This window comes from Monodon monoceros, unplaced genomic scaffold (genome assembly GCF_005190385.1).
Source record: "Monodon monoceros isolate NGI ecotype Baffin Bay Population unplaced genomic scaffold, NGI_Narwhal_1 Super_Scaffold_2, whole genome shotgun sequence".
Lineage (NCBI taxonomy): Eukaryota > Metazoa > Chordata > Mammalia > Artiodactyla > Monodontidae > Monodon > Monodon monoceros.
In genome coordinates this window covers 11,065,634-11,084,244 of record NW_021703776.1, presented here as the reverse complement: position 1 = coordinate 11,084,244, position 18,611 = coordinate 11,065,634, and the positions used below count along the sequence as shown (strand labels likewise).

Genomic DNA, 18,611 nt, shown 5'->3' with positions numbered 1-18,611 from the left:
CGATTTACGGCTACTGAAGTCTTCGTTTTATAAAATACCTTAAAGGAGCACTCGTTCCATGGCAGGCAGTGACTCGGGGACCGAACTCTAAATAAGGATAACTACTGAGGTCAATTTCCCTTTTATTCTTTGCTCTGAGCTGAGTTAAAATGATCAGCAAATCGCTGAGTGGAAACTATTTCTTCTATTTTCCAAAAATTTAATGTTAAAATTTCCAAAGTCTGAATCGTTAAGAAAGTTTTGATGTATTTATTCTCCATCACAAATCCGAAGTAACGTTCTGTCAATACACTTTTCAAACTGGGGTCAAATTTTGCAAACCGGGTCTTATTTCTGAATATTGCAGTAAATAGCCCAGTAACCCCTCCCTTATCTGGAACTCTTCTGTCTGGGAATCTCAACAACTATGCTCAATCTGGTTGAAATCTGGGGTGTAATTAGAAAGACAGGATGTTAAACAACTGAAATAAACATCATAATATGTTTAACTGAATAACTGAATCAATTTGCTATACAGCAGTAATTAACACAATTGTAAATCAAATATACTTCAATAAAAAAATTTTTTTAAATAAAAAATAAATATCGTAAAATCCACACACTCATTCATTAATTCAACAATTTTAGCTGAGTACTTTCTACAGGTCCCTTTTATATATCCAAAGAATAAAATAATTATTTGTAACTGGAAAGTTACAAATTATACAAATGTATACAAATTATACAAATGTATAATCAATACATACAACTTTGAGATCCATAATCATGCTTGACTTTCACAACAAACATTATTTTTTTCACACCAAGGAAGTGATGTGTGTCAACATTTGTACAGAACCTCTCTGATCAATCTGTAAATTCACATTTAATTATAGAAATGCTATATTAGTGGGGGACACTAAAAGTTCATACTGTAGAAGATCATTTGTTAAGATGTATTCAACCCTATTATACATACAGGCATTTCAAAGTCATTAATATTCAAGTCAAAAAGATAAAAACCAATTAAAATAGCATGCGAGACAAGCCTGAAATGTATTTTAAAAACACTTCAGGAACTCTGCATATGGTGGAGGGTGAGAGGATGGGGGATGGGCTGGATAACAATACCAGTACAACAAATAAAGCAGCATGATGTGGGCCGCTGTAGTCCTTCATACTGGGAGGGCTGATAGAGCCAATTACAACATTGAAGAGATCTGTTTCTAACTAAAAGTGAATGTAAAAAAACTGGGGGGAATTCCCTGGCGGTCCAGCAGTTAGGACTCTGCGCTTCCACTGCAGGGGGCACGGGTTCCATCCCTGGTCAGGAAACTAAGATCCCACATGCCGTTCAGCATGGCCAAAAAAGAAAAAAAATAAATCGGAAGTATAAGAAAGATGGCAAGAGGATGAATCACCCAGCCACCGCATGCTTACAGGTAAAAGTTTCTATTTTACTGTTGAATGACGTCAATCCACATGGCATTTACCCATTTTCAAAAAAAAAAAAAAAAAATCATAGTTTTTCCTTAGAGCTGCATGGAACATCTCCTTCCACTGAGTCTCAGTGCCGGGGTTTCTCTGTGCTAATGTGGGAAAGGACGAGGGAGGTTGCCGGGAACGCAGCCGAAAGGCTCACCATCAGTTTCCAGGTTCACCTCTGGAAACCCTCCCTGACCTGGGGGACCAGGCACGGAGCTGGGCTGGCCTGAGACTGATGCGAGAATCAAACCAGAGCAGAGCCCTGACATGGGTGGTCACAGGAAGGCCTGAGTCACAAAGGCACCATCTCTTACCCAAAGTGAAGAGGAGAGAAGAGTATGTGGCAGCTATAGGCTCTTAGGAAATGTTTTAAATGGAAAATCAATGCTAACGACCTATACACACATTTTTTTTTCAACTGCCCTGGTTGGTCAGTTTTCTTCAGATGTGAATTTTTAAGACTTCCTTAAAAGAAACTCATGTGATGCTTTTATAATGTATTTCTTCAGGTCGGGCATTGGGATTAAGAAACTTCATGCTGCAGTCTAAATGTCCATCAACAAACGAATAAATAAAGAATAGGTGGTATATATATACAATGGGACGCTACTCAGCAATGAAGAAGAATGAAATAATACCGTTTGCAGCAACATGGATGGACCTACAGATTATCACACTAGGTGAAGTAAGTCAGAGAGAGACAAATATCATATGATATCACTTATATGTGGGATCTAAAACATGCGGACACAAATGAACGTATCTACGGAACAGAAACAGACTCACAGGCATAGAGAACAAATTTATGGTTGCCAAATGGGATAGCAGGAAGGGGGCAGGGGACAGATAAATTAGGAGTTTAGGATTAACATGTACATCCCACTATATATAAAAGAGGTAAACAAGGCCCTACTACATAACACAGGGAACTATACTCAATAACTTGTAATAACCTATAATGGGGCTTCCCTGGTGTCCGCCTGCCGATGCGGGGGACGCGGGTTCGTGCCCCGGTCCGGGAAGATCCCACATGCCGTGCAGCGGCTGGGCCCGTGAGCCATGGCCGCTAAGCCTGCGCGTCTGGAGCCTGTGCTCCGCAACAGGAGAGGCCACAGTGGTGAGACGCCCACGTACCGCAAAAAAAAAAAAAAAAAAATTCTAACCTATAATGGAAAAGAATCTGAAAAAGAATATATATACACAGATGTATAACTGAATCACTTTGCTGTACACTTGAAACTAACACAACATTGTAAATTAACTATACTTTGATAAAAGAGAAAAAAAAAAACCTTCATGTTGCAGTTAACCCAGTTTTCTATAGGCTGACGAATCCAAAGACGCTATTTCCTTTTCAGTGTCCCATCTCTCCTGTTTCTTGTTCATGAAACCAGTACTGGAGGTGGAGTCAGGCAACAGTCCACACTGTAACATGGGGGCCCCCAAATTTCAGAAACTGGCTTCAAGGAAAGAGAGAGGAAGGGGGAGAAGGAGACATCTAATCAAAACCAACTTTGTAGTTACTTTGTGGTTGTCATACTAATGAGGTCGTCCACTTTCTGGTTCCAGCTGCGGAATTTACTGTACCACAGCTGCCATTCAAAGGAAGAACAATTCTTCCCAGTTTTGCAGAGAACAGGCCAACAGCCATTATCATCTGTATACATGTCGGTATAGGGACACACAGGCATGCACGTGCTTCTATTTGAAAGTAAAAAAGTAAAGCTTCCACGTCCATCCATAAAAGCCCCCCGGGGCAAGTTCATTGGAAAACCCAGCAGCCTCGGAAGAAGTAATGAGCCCATGCATAAAGACCCACACGCTCACAAAATGAGTTAAGTATCATCCCAATGTTTACACCGAGGCATATGCACTCTTTCAACATTGCTTTGGACAAAAATACATTAGGCTTTATAGGATGCAAGAGTCCTAAAAGGCTTTAGAAGCTGGGTTGCCACTAAACAGCCAAACAGACAAAACCTCCAAGAACATATATAGCAGTAACACACTCTCCAGTGAGATTTGGCCTGAAGCACCCAAATCGTGTAACTGGTCAGCCATGTAGACATGGTCAGAAAAAGCATCACCAACGTTTTAAAAACATCGCCAGACATTATTATATGCCTCTTATAAACAGCATTTCCTTCCAATCCTTTCAGTCGTACCTCCCATTGGAGGATTTTTAAGAGAGAAGGAAATAAGGGGAACAGGAGAGGAAATTCAGTTAGACCTGGCAGTTTCGCCCACGTAAGCAGTTGAGCGCCTTTGATTCAGCCCGTGAAACTCCCCGGTCCTTAAAACAATGCAGCCTCACCGGGGCCTTGAAGGCTTCCTATGGTTCTGGGATCAGCGGTCCACCCTGCTCATGATCTGGCCCTGCCCACCTCCAACCTGTGCTGATTGGAGGCCTTTCCCTTCCGTGAGTTCCGTGAGGACAGGAATCGTGTCTCTCATTCATCTTTGCAGCCCTCATGTCCTGCACAGCAACCAGCACACAGTTGAGTACGCAGTCAAATATTTGCGAAATGAAGGAGTCACGGATTAAATGGAAGACTACCTCAAACCAATGGCCACACCTGGAAGTAAATGAAAACTATCCTTTTTAGTGAGGATTCATTATTTTCACTGATTCTAGGGGAAGGGAATGTTGTCTCGTAGTTTTTAGAAGATGCAGTCAGAGAGTTTCAAGGACCCTGGTCATTTGGCTGTGGATTCATCTATTCTTTGATGTTTCCCACTCAAGTCATCTCGTGTTGTTTGTCTGACACGAATGAGTTGACTCATGGCAGGTAACAGCGCAGAGTCAAGCTGCTGTGGAGGCTGAGGTGATTCCTACCATTCTCAGGAAGTGGCACTGGACCTGCCAGATGCATCCTTACTCCGGGGCCTGATGTCTGGGAGGGCTGATGCTGTGCAGAAGAAAAGACCCCTGCTCTCTGGTCACCGGGCAGAGCTGGTCAGTGCCAGCCACAGAAAACACGCACTGATTTGTGAAGCTGTGCTCTGGACACTCAGCTCTCATCTTCATTGAGATGTCTGTCCTGGCCGAACCAGACCTGAAACTACTAAGGATATGAAGCCATCTTCATTTTCGCCGTTAAACCCAGAATGAGAAAGCTGTAACTGGTGGGTTAGAAATGAATAGATTACTCATTTCTTCGTTCCCTTTACTTTTGCTAGGAGATGGAAGATGAGGGTCAGTTGAAGCACCTTCTCCTCCGATGGGAGCTCGATTTCTAGGGGGAGGTATTAGCAGAGGTCAAAGTATTTCTAATTTAACGCCATCACCTGAATATTTATAATACTAGCCTTAACCAGGGAGGCTGGGGCTTAACAGGCTGTATGTGATAAGTGTGAATCAGCTAGTCTTAGACAGGAGTCTTCAGGGTGATGGAGAAGTTAAAACTTTTTGAGACAGTTAACTATTTCACAACATCCTTTTAAGTGCATGGAGTTATTTTTTTGAATGATGTCCTCAGTTATGACATTAAAAAGATTTTGCTATACATTTGGACAATATGTTTTAATAAGTTAGCCATAATCAAGTACTATGTTTTAAGATGTAGCTAGGCTTTTGTGAATAAATATGTGCTTTATATGGAATTCTTATAGCAGTCTGAATTATTAAGTAAATACATAAACATAAGAACCATATACAAACTGAAGATGGACATTTGCTTTTTTATCCCTTTATTTTGTGCCCATCCCTCTGTATCTCCATATAACTATCAACCTATGGATACACGATATACTACCCATATACACTATAACCTTCTGAAAGCCAGCATTATTCATCCACCACATGGAAACTTCCTTTTAATAAGGAGGGCGATTAGAATTCTAATGGCTCATTAAAGAGCTCCTTCATTTATTCACTCCAGAAATACTTGTCGAGTGGTATCAAGGTGACAGGGCACAGATGTTGTGAGCCGGGAAGTGTGGCCACGAACGAAACGTACACAGTCCTAGACCTTCTGGAATTTGTATTCTAGTAGAGACAGACACATAGCAACTACCAGATGAGCAAGTAAATGGGAGAATTTCGAACAGTGGTCCCTACTATTACCAGCCTCTTAGAGAATAGCATTTGAACTGGGATACACGCGTGAAGGAGATTTTTTTAGAAAACTGAATGTGTGTCATTACACACTGAAAAACATCTTTAGAAACTGAGCCCGTTACTGTGCGCACTGACAACACGAGAAGCAGAGTAGGGTTAGAAAACACGTAAGTGTGCAAGTCAAACGTGTCTGCGGCAAACTAAAAAGCAAGGAATTGGAGGGCTGGTCCTCTTGCAAAACCCTCCGTGCTGATACATACAACAAGAATAACACCACGCTTTCCAAACCTGCTGTCAGATGAAAACAGTGAGCGCTTCTCGTGCCTGCCGTGTCCCTGGGTACAAAGCGGAGATGAGATGCACTCCTGTATCCTTCCCTCTTGAGAAAGTTACCCTTTGTAGATTTCTTCATGCTGCTTCCTTTCCCGTCAGCCACCGGCCCTACCACTTACTGAGGAGTCCTCCAGTCGGTCTTCAGATTTCACAAAGCGAAACTTGGAACAGAGCAAGTGAAGCACTAACGCTACTCCGGCTAAAGGACTGGCAGGTGGTGCTGGTCGTAATTCTTCTAATTATTGTATTGTTCCAGCAAGCCGATCTCATCTTGGGTTATCTGTATTACTTTATATGCATCAGAAGCTACATCTTATCCTAGCACACAGGGGCTGTGTATTGAAGAATGAGAGGTCAGATTGCAAGAGAGAAGACAGACTGGTGAGGCGCTGAAGGGAAGAAAGAACTGTGTGCCCGATGGCCCTGGTCACCTGACTGCAAACGGGTCTCCTGGGGCCTGACTGGACTTAGGAATCTCTGTTTCCAGCTCAAATGAGAATAATCAGATCTGTGGTAGCTCCTCGGAGGCAGGGGACAACGATTATTCCAAGTCAGGATACTGACAGTCTCTCAAGGACTGGTACTAGATTACCTGGGAAAGGTGAGGAGATGAGGAAACGGGTGAAGATGCCAGGGTAAGAAAAAAGACAGCACTGAGACTATCTGTGTACCGCTTTCGAATCTAAGTCCTGTAGAGGCTCTGAAAAGTCACGGTAGCTGGGCAGAGAGCAGAAGGGAAGAAAAAACGCTCACAAAGTGATTCTGTGTGAATATCATTCCTGTGAATTTCACTGTGGACCTCATTTCCACCACTTTGATGCTATGACTTCTAGTCGAGCCACATAATAATGATATGATTTCAGCAAACTGAGATAAGGTCGATGGTGATCTATGAGCCCAGGGAAATCTGCCAGGAGTGCAGAACAGCCAGGCCATGGTTTGGAGATGGGCGTACTTCCTCGGAGCCAGACTGGGGTGATCACATTGCGGGTAGCATGGCCAGGCCCCGGTAGCTCATCCTCTGGATGGACCACCAGGGGTAGTTCTCCTGCGGCTCTGCCCGTGGGCAGGGGTCTTCATCCAGGCCCTGCCCATACACACCAGCTTTAGTAAAAGGTACCCCTTTCCTCTACAGTGGCTGTCTTGTCTGTAGTTTACAAATGTGAAGACTGAATTTCAGAGCCTACAGGCAAGTAAGGTCTGCACAGCTGGTGGCAAAGCTGGAATCTGACTACAGTTTTGCCCGACTCCAAAGCCTACCTTCGTGTCTACATCGGCTAATCCTGAAACAATCCCCGCTGTAAGTACGGACTGCTATCATACAATCAGAGTTATTTGCTCTGTTCCGTGTTTCCACACTTTCCTGACCATATTAAAAGACAGATGCTGAAGAAAACGACATCATATCAAATTGGGGATTTATAATATTTAAACTTTAACTTGCCTGCCAAGGAGGATTGTTGATAGCTGAACAAGCAAAGAATTAAAACCGTAATGGAAACATTAAGGACAAAAAATAATGGTATTCATCATTTCTAGTAAATATGGTATGTGACTATTGCTAACACAGTTTTTCTTTTTCTGGACTGTTAGGGTTTCCCTAATATGTATATTCATCATGGAAGACCCATCAATTCCTTTAGACTTAAAACCCTTCGGTCCCCTTTTCTTTCTTCCTCCCAATGCACACTTTTCCCCCATGAGACAAGACTCACGTCTGGTCTTTTTTCTCTTTTTTGGTCATGTCTCACGGTCTGTGGGACCTCAGTTCCCCAACCAGGAATCGAACCCACACCCCCTGCAGTGGAAGTGTGGAGTCCTAACCACTGGACCGCCAGGCAAGTCCCACTTCTGTTTTTTTTTTATTTCTGTCCCTGTCCTTGTAAGTGTGCCCAAATCAGGTACAAAGTTGGTTTTCCTTCTAGGGAACTATAACTAGTAAGAAGATAAAAAGATTGCCATTACTCACTGTCTCTAGGAAGGGGATTTCATTCCTGAATAACTACGATTTCTCTAAATGGGCTGCTAACTGATGTCTGCAAAATAATTCTTTTCGGCCCAATAACTGGCTCTGGAACTCGTCGTAGTGAAATGTGACCTACATCTGCATCCCGGGTCCTCCCCGGTGTCCTGCTGCAATCCTTCCTTGTAGGTAGTCAGTACCGCAAACGCAAGGTGCAGGCGAGCAGTGACGTTTTATTAAAGAAACACATCATGGATTTGGGGAAAATACATACCTGATTGCACTTGCAGATAAGTGGCCGTAGGAGCCACTTGCTGAAGAGCTGCTGCGGGAATTATTGAGAATGGTGACCAAGGAGTTGGGAGACGTCCTAATCATGGTCTGAAGGTCAAAGCTATGATCGGACAGTGGTGATATGGACAGTGTACGTTTTCGGCTTGGCCTGGCTGACAGCCGGGGGCTGGGGAATCTGGTGCCTGTTGTATAAACAAAACAGAACCTGATTACCTGCGGCTGGACTCTGTACCCATTATCTGTTCCGACTACCCCGCGTGGAAGAAGTGAAGGATAAGAAGCCGGCGACTGGCGTTGACAAGTACCTCTCTCCTCCACTTGTGATCTACTGGGTACAATTGAGGAAATTAGGGAGAAATATTTATCTTCCAGGGGCTTACCTCGGGGGAGCTCTGTTTATTAATGTGCAGACAAAATGATAAATTGCTAAACAAAAGGGAGAGACTTTTTATGTGTTCTCCCTCTCATTTCCAGTGATTTATGAATCTGACAGCTGCTTAGATATGCTCATCATTAATTCACCGCCAGCGACAAAGACAGTGGTTCCCACAGTCGCACCGCACTCCACCCTCCCCACCACAATGCACACCGTTTTAAGGCAATGAGCCGAAGGGAAAAAAATGAATTAAAGTATCCTAAGATTAAAAAAATCCAGCTTAGTTATGCCCGCATTTCCCCATGATTTCTGTAGTTATCTGATCCACAGAATACTTACGGCTTTACTGACAAAACTGATAAATACGTTATCCTAAATTAATGGTTCTCGATGCGGGGGGCGGGGGGGGCGATGTTGCCCCCAGGGGACATGTGACAACATCTGGAGATATTTTGGTTATCACAACTCATGGGGTGCTAGAAACATCTAGAGGCCAGGGAAGCTGCTGCACACCCGGGAATGGGCAGGGCAGCACCCCCCTGCCATGAAGAATCGTCTGGCACCCGTAGCGCCGAGATGGAGGAATGCTGCCCTAAATTCCCCATAATCTATACAGCCTAAGTCCCAAGAAACATTTAAAAGCTTGGGACGTGGTTTGTTTCCAGATTTTCCAAGGTTGGGGGAGAAAAACCCTGCAAGCATTATAATAAGATAACATGAGTCAATTTTAAGCCTCTGGTTATTAGATCAATCAGTCAATCGATTAATTAATTCTCTGCATTTATAAGAGTTTTGAGACTTCAAGAAGATTCCACTGATGAAGTTCTATTCTGGAGGTTAGTAAATCACACTTAAACACCTGCCAACTTAATACAATGCTCTTTACATGGAGAGTTAAAAATTAAATGTCCATTTGCCTTCAATTTGGTAGATGGTAGAGCTTTGAATTAGGGCAGAGCTATGAATGTGGCCCACAGGCCCACTCCTGCCTTTTCTAAGGTCACATTTATATTACAGAGTCATCAAACTAAAGTTTAATGACAGAATGAGAACACAATACCACTAGGTAAGAGGAAAATCAAACATGATACTTTTAAGAAATAACGGAGGGTTTCTATTTCAAAGCATGGGTACACCTGCTTACAGGGACGTGGCAATTTTGGGGTCCCCGGAAAACTGAAGTAGAAGGTAAGTCTTCTTTATAGAAAAAAGTCTAGGCACCAGAAAACTCATTGGGAATATTTTCTTCACCAGAGATGGACCTTGATACAAGATAACAATCCAACATATGCTTTGAGATAATTTAATGAAGTGTAATAGATGAATATGAAAGACTCTATAGATAATATTATAGAAATGAATAGATATACTTTATAGTGAATAAAAAATAAATCATAAACTGGAACTTAGTACCATCCATGTAGATGAAACTGGAAAACCAATCTGAATGACAAATGTGGTACCTACTCAAAGCTTTCTTTCAGGCACATTGAAAATTGAATTTCTTCATTTAGAATAGTTTCATTACCAACCTGATTTAGGCCATGGTCGTACAAAAATAACAATCCCACTATGTTCACAGCTCTTAGTATTTAAACCAGCATCTTACTTTTATTATGGCATCTGCCTTACACATAAATGTCTCATTTTTACTCACTATGAGAGGCGAATTTCATCATAAAAGTTTTTCAGTGAAGAAATGCATTCCACTTCCAAAGGATTCCAAGGACAAACCAGACTTCTGGTCAGTTTCCATATCATCCTCGAAAGTAACCATTCTCAGTGGGACTCAGTGATCCCTGGCAGAGTTAGAAGTAACAGGACGTTCCAGATAGAGCTGATTTCCTGATTTTTAAAAAAACACTAAATAGATAAGGAGGCCGTCTGAGGGCTATAAAACACCAGAGGCCTATATCCCCATCACATCATCCAAGGACAGAGCCCAGGGCCTGGCTTCATCCCTTCCATGGAAGCCTCCAGGTTGCCCAGGGCCTGGATGGTCCGGCTCCTCTGCTTTTCCCTCCAAGATGGGTACTTATTTAAGTCAGTTTCCACCAGTATGAATAGTGTGGTTTTCATGAGTGTCTAGGATTTCTCTAGGATATTCCTTATAGGGATTACTTGCTCTCCTGTCTTTAAAGGTCACTAGAATCCCAAAAGGTAGAATTAGAGCCATAAAACAGACTTGTTCCTTCTAATGTGCAACACGTAAATACCCTGTCCTGAAGCTGGCTGAAACCCAGGTAGGCCCATCGTTGGCACATTTAAAAGTCAGGTGCTCGTCTGAATCCAGTTTATTGCCGTTTCTGCTAATGGAAGAGTCCTGAAGAGCTGTAACAGTGGATCAGAATGACCAGCTCGATCCCAGTTTGCCTCTGGTTTTGCTACTGCAGAGCCAATGTAGGAATTTAAAGTCATTTCACTCCTCCCTTGAAAAAGTCTCCTATGATTTAAATTTAAAACATAACATTCTGGTTATGTTCTATTAAACTAAATGCTATTTCAGCTATTTTAGAGGGCAGGGATATAGTACTTTACGCACTTTCCAGCCCTTTATCATGCTCTTCCCAACCCCCTAACAACGAAGCATAGAAAGAGAAAGTTGTCAGCATTTGGGGCAGTGATTTGGGGTCATCTGTTGAAGGGAACAGCTAAACTACGAGGTGTGGATTTCAAAACTGCTGAAAGAGAAGTGGCCCAGTTCTTCACTGATCATACGGCTTCCTTCTTAAATCTAAACCCTAGCATTCTTACTGTTGCAACACAGATCTCTCCTATCTGGCTTTCTGTTAATTGTTTTGTTTCTCTATTCTAATAAAAGATTCTGACAAAGAAAAAGGAGGTTTCTTTTTATGTGATGAATGATAGGACATCTAAATTCCTAGTTAATGACAATCAATTTACCACATACTCTGGCAAATTAAAATGCCTTTAATTAGTTTTTACAAAGTAAAAGGGTAGCTTCATCCTTTATTTAGATAAAAACTGCCATTGCCTGACTAAACACATTCTCATCAAATAGAGAAGGCAATATGGGCTGACCTTTCAAGGATTCTCTCTTATTTTAATTCTCTGTTTGCAGATTTTTAAATAACTAATTTGCATAATAACACTCAACTTTTTTTCCCAATAATCCCTAATTGAAACGTGGTTATGATGAATCTGAAATGGAAACTCTCTTCTACAAAGCGGAAAACAAAATCCCTGCGGAAGATGTAACACATTTCTCTTACTCTGTGTGTCGTGATGAGCTCCCCATTGGAAACCCACTCAAGCTGTGTTCGTAGGTAACACAGCTAAGTTAGTTCATGACAGTAAGGGGACCAAGGCTGTAGATTTTATGCCCTGTGGACCAATCATTTTCTCTCTATTCTAAATCTGAGAACTGGATCATCAACCACTAATAGAGAGTAGACCAAGGTCCACCCATTGTCACAGAAGAATCCAAACAGACCCTACATGGAAAATCACAAATTAATCACTGCTACTAGAAGAAACAAACAAAACCTCGAGCATATGTCCTACTCAAGCTCATACTGTCGTCGTATTCAAAGGGTTTCGCTAGGTACACCTTGGTTGATGTTTCAGGTTCACTTCCTGGCACCTGGCAAACGGATGTGGACTTAAAGAATCCGAATAAATAAGAACCCTTGGATGTTCTGAAAAATGATAATCATAGGCTCTTGTTTATATGTCTAGAGAAGTGACACAAAGGACATGTCATAAGCCTTGAGGGACCCAAAATAAAGTGATACAAAGTACAACCAATGATCCCATTTTCTTCCACTGCTAGGTAGAGGGCTAAAAGTAGCCCTTCCCGATGTGGAAATGTTTTTATTTTTCCTGCGTAAAAGGTCTCAATGAGATAGAATTTTTTAATGTAAAGAAAACATGTGGAAAATAAGAAAAAAATGAATCAATGAAAAATGTAAAACCAAGTATAGGTCTCTTTTTTAGTTAATTTATAAAGCATAAAGTCTATAAAACCAAGGAATGACTGGACGAAGCACATTCATCTTATCGAACACGTTCCCTTATTCTGCTACCAAGACAATCAGGGCTGACTAGGTTTTTGTGTTATCTGCTAAATTACAATCGCCTGTATCTTCCAGTTCACTGATATGAAGTGAGTTAAGCGGGAGTCTCAGGATGGCCACGTCTGTGGAAGCTTCCTGGGAAACCAAGGCAACCAGAGTCCCAAGTATTGGTGGTTCCTCCTCCTCTGGTTTGAAAAGTTAGGTAATCAACCCATCTTTGTATCTTCCTCTCCCTTTCATGAGTTAGCTTGGCCACGCCCAGGACTACAGAAGAGGGGCCCGCCACTTACTATCCACGGCATGAAGATACTCCATGTGGATGGCCCCTGCGCCGGCGGTGGCAGCGGAGGGGATGATGTCTGCATAGGGACTGCGCTGGCCGGCTAACAGAGCCATCTGATGATAGTATTCCGCCGGGCTGACTCCAGCGTGGGGGGCTGGATGGAAGAGGAGACAAGAAAACGTGGTTACTAGTTGAAAGAAGGCCAAAAAGAAGCTTTTCCTGAGACATCCCGAAGTCCGTTTGCCATGCAGCCCACATCGGCCATTCCTTTTACGGTTCTTTCTAGGAAAACTTCCTGAACTCAAATCGTGCTTTCACTGGAGTCTCCCAGATATCATTGATTCGAAAATGAAACGGAAGGAAAAGAACAGAAAAAATAAAATACATGATAAAACTTCCGAGGTGAGTTTGAAGAATCACCAGGAATTCCAAATGATTAAATTGTATTGGGCTGGCCAAAAAGTTCGTTCGGGTTTAAGTAAAAATAAAAGACATTCTTCATTTTCACCGAGAACTTTACTGAACAACGTATTCATTAACCAAATGAACTTTTTGGCCAGACCAAAATATGTGTGTATGTATCTGTACACTCATTCCCCTATTTTGCTCCCTCAAATAGAAGTGTCTTGGGAAGATCCCACACGCCGCGGAGCAACTAAGCCCGTGCACCACAACTACTGAGCCTGCGCTCTAGAGCCCGTGAGCCACAACTACCGAGCCCGTGTGCCACAACTACTGAAGCCCGCGCGCCTAGAGCCCGTGCTCCGCAACAAGAGAAGCCACTGCAATGAGAAGCCCGCGCACTGCAACGAAGAGTAGCCCCTGCTCGCCGCAACTAGAGAAAGCCCGCACGCAGCAATGAAGACCCAACGCAGCCAAAAATAAATTAAATAAATAAATAATCTTAAAGAAAAGAGTGTCATATCAAACTGTATGTGCACAGTTATTTTTCCACATTTCTTACAGTCTTAGACTTAGATAACCATGACGTCCTTCACGACATACTTAACATACATCCCTAAGCCTTCTGGCAGGAGGGTCTGAGTCAGCTCTCAGGAACTGGAGGACCCTGGGTCACGAGTGGAAAAGGCAGCACAGCTGGCTTTAATAACACATGACGGTGGCAAGCTGCAATTTTGTGTTCCATAATTTTAAAGCTCTTTTTTTCATTACAAAATCAAAAAGAAATACACCTATCAATCTGGAGCAATTTACTGGCAAGCGTCAGCTCTATAGCAGTGGGATAATGATCGGTTTCTGCATGCCAATTTATGTGCCAAAGCTGCAGGACGCTGTAGCAGTTCTGAGGGTGGTCTCCAAATACACTAAGATGTGGATGCAAATCCCAGCTCCACCTCTTACAGCTTCACAGGAAGTTGCTGGGAGCAGTGAAGGCAATGGTGCATGGAAAGTGCTTAGCACATAGCATTCGATCAATAAAAGCTAACTTTATCATTATGATGTAGAAACACTAGCATTCTAGTGATAGGTCTGTGTAGGCTTTACATTTGTGTCCGTGTACTTTTAAATTTTTTTACTGAAGTAGAGTTGATTTACAATGTTGTGTTAGTTTCAGGTGTACAGCAAAGTGATTCAGTTATACACACACACACATATATTCTTTTTCATATTCTTTTCCATTATAAGTATTACAAGATATTGAATATAGTTCCTTGTGCTATACAGTAGGTCCTTGTTTATTTTATTATAGTAGTGTGAATCTGTTAATCCCAAACTCCTAATTTATCCCTCCCACACCCTTTCCCAAACCATATGTTTGTTTTCTATGTCCGTGAGTCTATTTCTGTCTTGTAAATAAGTTCATTTGTGTCATTTTTCTTTAGAGTCTACATATAAGCGATATCATATGATGTTTGTCTTTCTCTTTCTGACTGACTTCACTTAGTATGATCATCTCGAGGTCCATCCATGTTGCTGCAAATGGCATTACTTCATTCTTTTTTATATGTGTCCACATACTTCTCATACATCGTAAAGACAGAGAGATACACACAAAAATCATAGACCACAGGAGACAAATGTTAGTGACCTGACTTGGGTATTAACTAGACTCCTGAGAGGCAGAACAACCAAGCAAAGAATATTTTCGTCATGTTCATCATCAAACACTATGGAAAGCAGATGACAAGATGTTTTAACTAGAGGTACCAACTTCAGTGGCCCCACTAAATGTCCAGAAGCCGGGCAACATTCCAAGCCCATCGTCAGATGACCTCTCGACCCCTCTCTCCCTCTGTTCTTATTAGTCACTTCCACGAACCCCCAAGTATTCCATGGAGGTGACTTTCCATTTTTCCCACTAGAAAACCAAATCCAAAGCAGAACGAACTCCAATCTCACTCTTTTACAGTTTTCTTTTTAAAGTGTGAATCTTGTCGAAATGGCAAAACTTCTTCATTAGGGACATTGCAAGTATATTCACTGCATTGAATCAGAGGGAGAAAAGTGAGCCAGCAGCTATTGCTGGAGCACAGCTTCTTGTATGAATGAGTGGATATTTACTGAAAAACCTCAGGAAGCTTCCATCTACTATCCCCACCATGCACGGCCAGCCTCGGGAAGCGTCTGAGTGGAGAATGTGGGCCGTGCTGCTGGGTGAGACGGACTGCTTAGTGTGTCTCTGTGCCCCAACACAAGCATCAGAGATTTGTGGTTTGCTGCAGAGAGCTCATAATCCTCTACCTGTCGTCAATACAGCTTATGCCATCCTGGACCTTAACTCAGACGCTAGCAATTGTGGGCAAATGAGTTTGTATATGTGTGCGTGAGATGGGAAATGCTCTTCCTGAACCAAAGGAGCATTTTATCATTGGGCACTTGTGTAACGCACAGGTCCAATTTAAAAGAGTCAGGTGACAAGTAATTGGGAGGCCAACAGAACAACAGGAATTTGGTGCTTTGGAGCTTAAGATGAACATCAAGTATAAGAGAATTAAAGTCAAAGTCTGTTTCTTGTCCCACCGCATCCCTCTTGCAGTGTTCATTTGGTCAAGGACAGAGGGCACATACAACAGAGCCGGCCCATCACGTTCTCTACGACCTTGCAGCTCAGAGCGTGGTCCCTAGACCAGCAGCACTGACATCACCTGGGAGCTTCTCAGAAGTGCAGAACCTCAGGCCACACCTGGACCCACCCCAAAGAGAACAGTATTTTATCACCATCCCCAGGTGATACCTATGCACACCGGAGTTTGCAAAGTGTGCCTCCAGTGGACACATCTGTATACACGTGTCCTTCAGACATGCAGCACAGAAAAGTGTTCATCAGAAGGTGAGCAAAATGTGCTGGTTACACATGCACAATGTGGGAATGGCAACAGGGCCAGTCTAAATATACGTGAAGCCACAGAACAGAGCAGTGAATGAGCGCAAGGATTTGGGCATCAGCGCATTCTGGCTCTGAGTACCACCTCTGCCACTTACTAGCCAGTGAACCAGGTTTCAAGTTACTTGGACCCTCTGCCCTTATCCTCACCTGAAAATGGACATAATATCCCACCCTCATGGAGGTGTCATGAGGCTGAAATGAAAGCACGTAATCACATCACTTAGCACAGCGCCTGGCACACGGGACTCAAGAAGCACCAGTTACTCTGTGCCCCGTTCCAGGAGAGGCATGATGTACGGAAGCAGACAGGCTGGTCTGAGACTCACCATCTGTGGGGCTCAGCCCGCGGGCGGCCGAAATCATGGAGAGGGACGGGCTGCTGTGTAGGGACCGGATGTAGTCCATGTAGGGGTTGATGTAGGGATGCGGAGGGCTGAAGGGGGACTCAGAAGCTGCAGCGGGATTCCGATGCGGGGAGATCCTGATGAAGGGCAGGTCGGAATACGTGGGGCTACTAGATAAGGCAGAAGGCCTAGGTAAAAAGAAAAGCAGACACAAGAGGTATACGCATGAGACCAAGAGCTCCGTAGGCAGAGGCTGTCTGTGAAAGAAAATAAGTAAAATTTTATGTGAACTCAAGGCGTCTTGGGGGAAAGAAGATCAGGCATATACATTTCCAGCACTAGGACCTTAAGATAACGGTGACATCGTGTAGGTAGAATGCTACTCGGGCAAAGAAAATGGACCTCTGAGAAGTTTCCTGGCACTCAGAATATAGGAGAATAAAGCCCTTTGGTTTTCCTCATGAGAAGAAATTCTAAACAGGCATCTGAGCTTAAAGTAGTAGCTGCGATTCTATTTTCCATTTGACCTGAATGTTAATTTTTACCATTAACATGTAAACATTTACCAATGTTTACCATTGAACGTGTCTCTCACCATCATGGTACTGCATGAAAAAAAAAAAAAAAGAAAAGAAAAGAAAGAAAAAGAAAGAAAGGAGGGAGGGAGGGAGGAAGGAAGGAAGCTAGGGAGGGAGGGATGGAGAAAGAAAGGAAGGAAGATTCTTCCGGTCTGGGAGTCTGTGCATGCACGTGGCAGAGATGCCTACAAACGAGAAAAGAGACTAATTGCAAAAGTCTGTAAGAAACATGAAATTGACACTCTGTACATAGGTGCTCCAGCTTGAGTGTTCTGGGTCTTGAGGTTGTGAGCAAACCCAGTTTCACAGATATGGGTTTCCCTGTTTTGAAGGCAGCCCCCCTGCTCCGTGAGCAGCAGCCCTGGGAGGCAGCTTCCTCTCATAGCCGTTCTGCATGTGGCTGGCTTCCTGATCAGCCGCGTTCAGTGAACAATCCGTAATGAAGTGCTCCTGGGGTTAGAAAGTTGGAAAAGGTCAGGGTTTTGATCAATCTCATGCCTTAGTTATAATGAGCAAAGGTAGAATGTAAGCTTCTGGCTGCTGAAAATAAACGCTAAGGCATACCTTGCTGCCACCATACCTCATCCACTCCAGGGAATTCCCTCCCCAGAGCCACCCCCAAGCCCCAGGGACAGGCATTTCTAGAACGGCCCGTCTGTGGAACGCCCCCCCTCGCCGCCCTGTTCCTCCTCTAATAGAAAACGTTTTGTGTGGATAATCCAGTGAACTGGCTCTGACGGGCTGAACACTTGCACTTTCCCTTTTTTCATTCACAGAGAATATGGCCATAAAAAGGCGAGACCGTGATAGAGAGGGATGTTCTGAGAACTGCAAACTCCTCTTGTGGCGCTGGCTTCAGGAGTGAAAGGAAAGGGAGGAGAAACACATTTTCTCATCCCGCCTCCCAAGCAAAGGCACATGCAGCCTGCAGCTGCAGCTGGGCTCTGGCCCCCAGCCCCGTCAGAACAGAGTCCTGGGAGAAGCCAGCTCCTCAAAGGGCACTGAGTTAAATGAACCCAAAGCTCAGATCATGAATCTTCTCAGTAGAAAATCAAAGAGGTTAAAACACACGGGAGGGAGAGGATTTTCTTACTTGTTCCTTCTTACTCTTTTTTTCGTTTTGAACTTAAAAAAAAAAAAAAGAGGCTTTTTATTTGTTCTTCAGATGTCACTTTGGGTGAAATAAAATAAAAATCCAGAGTTTTCTAAATTTACATGTTGGCAGAGTGAGAAGTCACCACCTGAAAATAGCTATTTCTTTTCCAAACAACTTGAGGCTTTCCATACCCACTCAAAAATCAGTAAAAATTCCTTGTTCTTAAATAGAAATTGGCAAGACCTATGAGTCTATCCTATTTTAGATCTTTACTACAAAATAAGTTAGCTCTGTGTCACTGGTTAAATCTGATGCTCCATTTAGACCTGTCACTACCTTAGAGCACACCAGACGCTCGAATTCATTCATTCATTTTCTACCACAAAGGAAAATCAATCCTTCCAATCCGATTCGCAAGTGATTATTATCAAGTA

General features: G+C 43.0%; 1 protein-coding gene across 2 annotated transcripts in view; it reads right to left on the bottom strand.

The window, feature by feature from the left end:
- The window catches only part of GLI3 (GLI family zinc finger 3), a 284,602-nt gene that overhangs the window by 72,224 nt on the left and 193,767 nt on the right, over positions 1 to 18,611 (bottom strand). For both annotated transcript variants that reach the window (XM_029233935.1, XM_029233936.1), the window contains 3 exons: positions 16,486 to 16,691; positions 12,818 to 12,964; positions 8,095 to 8,296 (listed from right to left, as the gene is read on the bottom strand). In XM_029233935.1, coding sequence (XP_029089768.1) covers positions 8,095 to 8,296; positions 12,818 to 12,964; positions 16,486 to 16,691 — 555 coding nt within the window. The remainder of the gene's footprint in view (positions 1 to 8,094; positions 8,297 to 12,817; positions 12,965 to 16,485; positions 16,692 to 18,611) is intronic.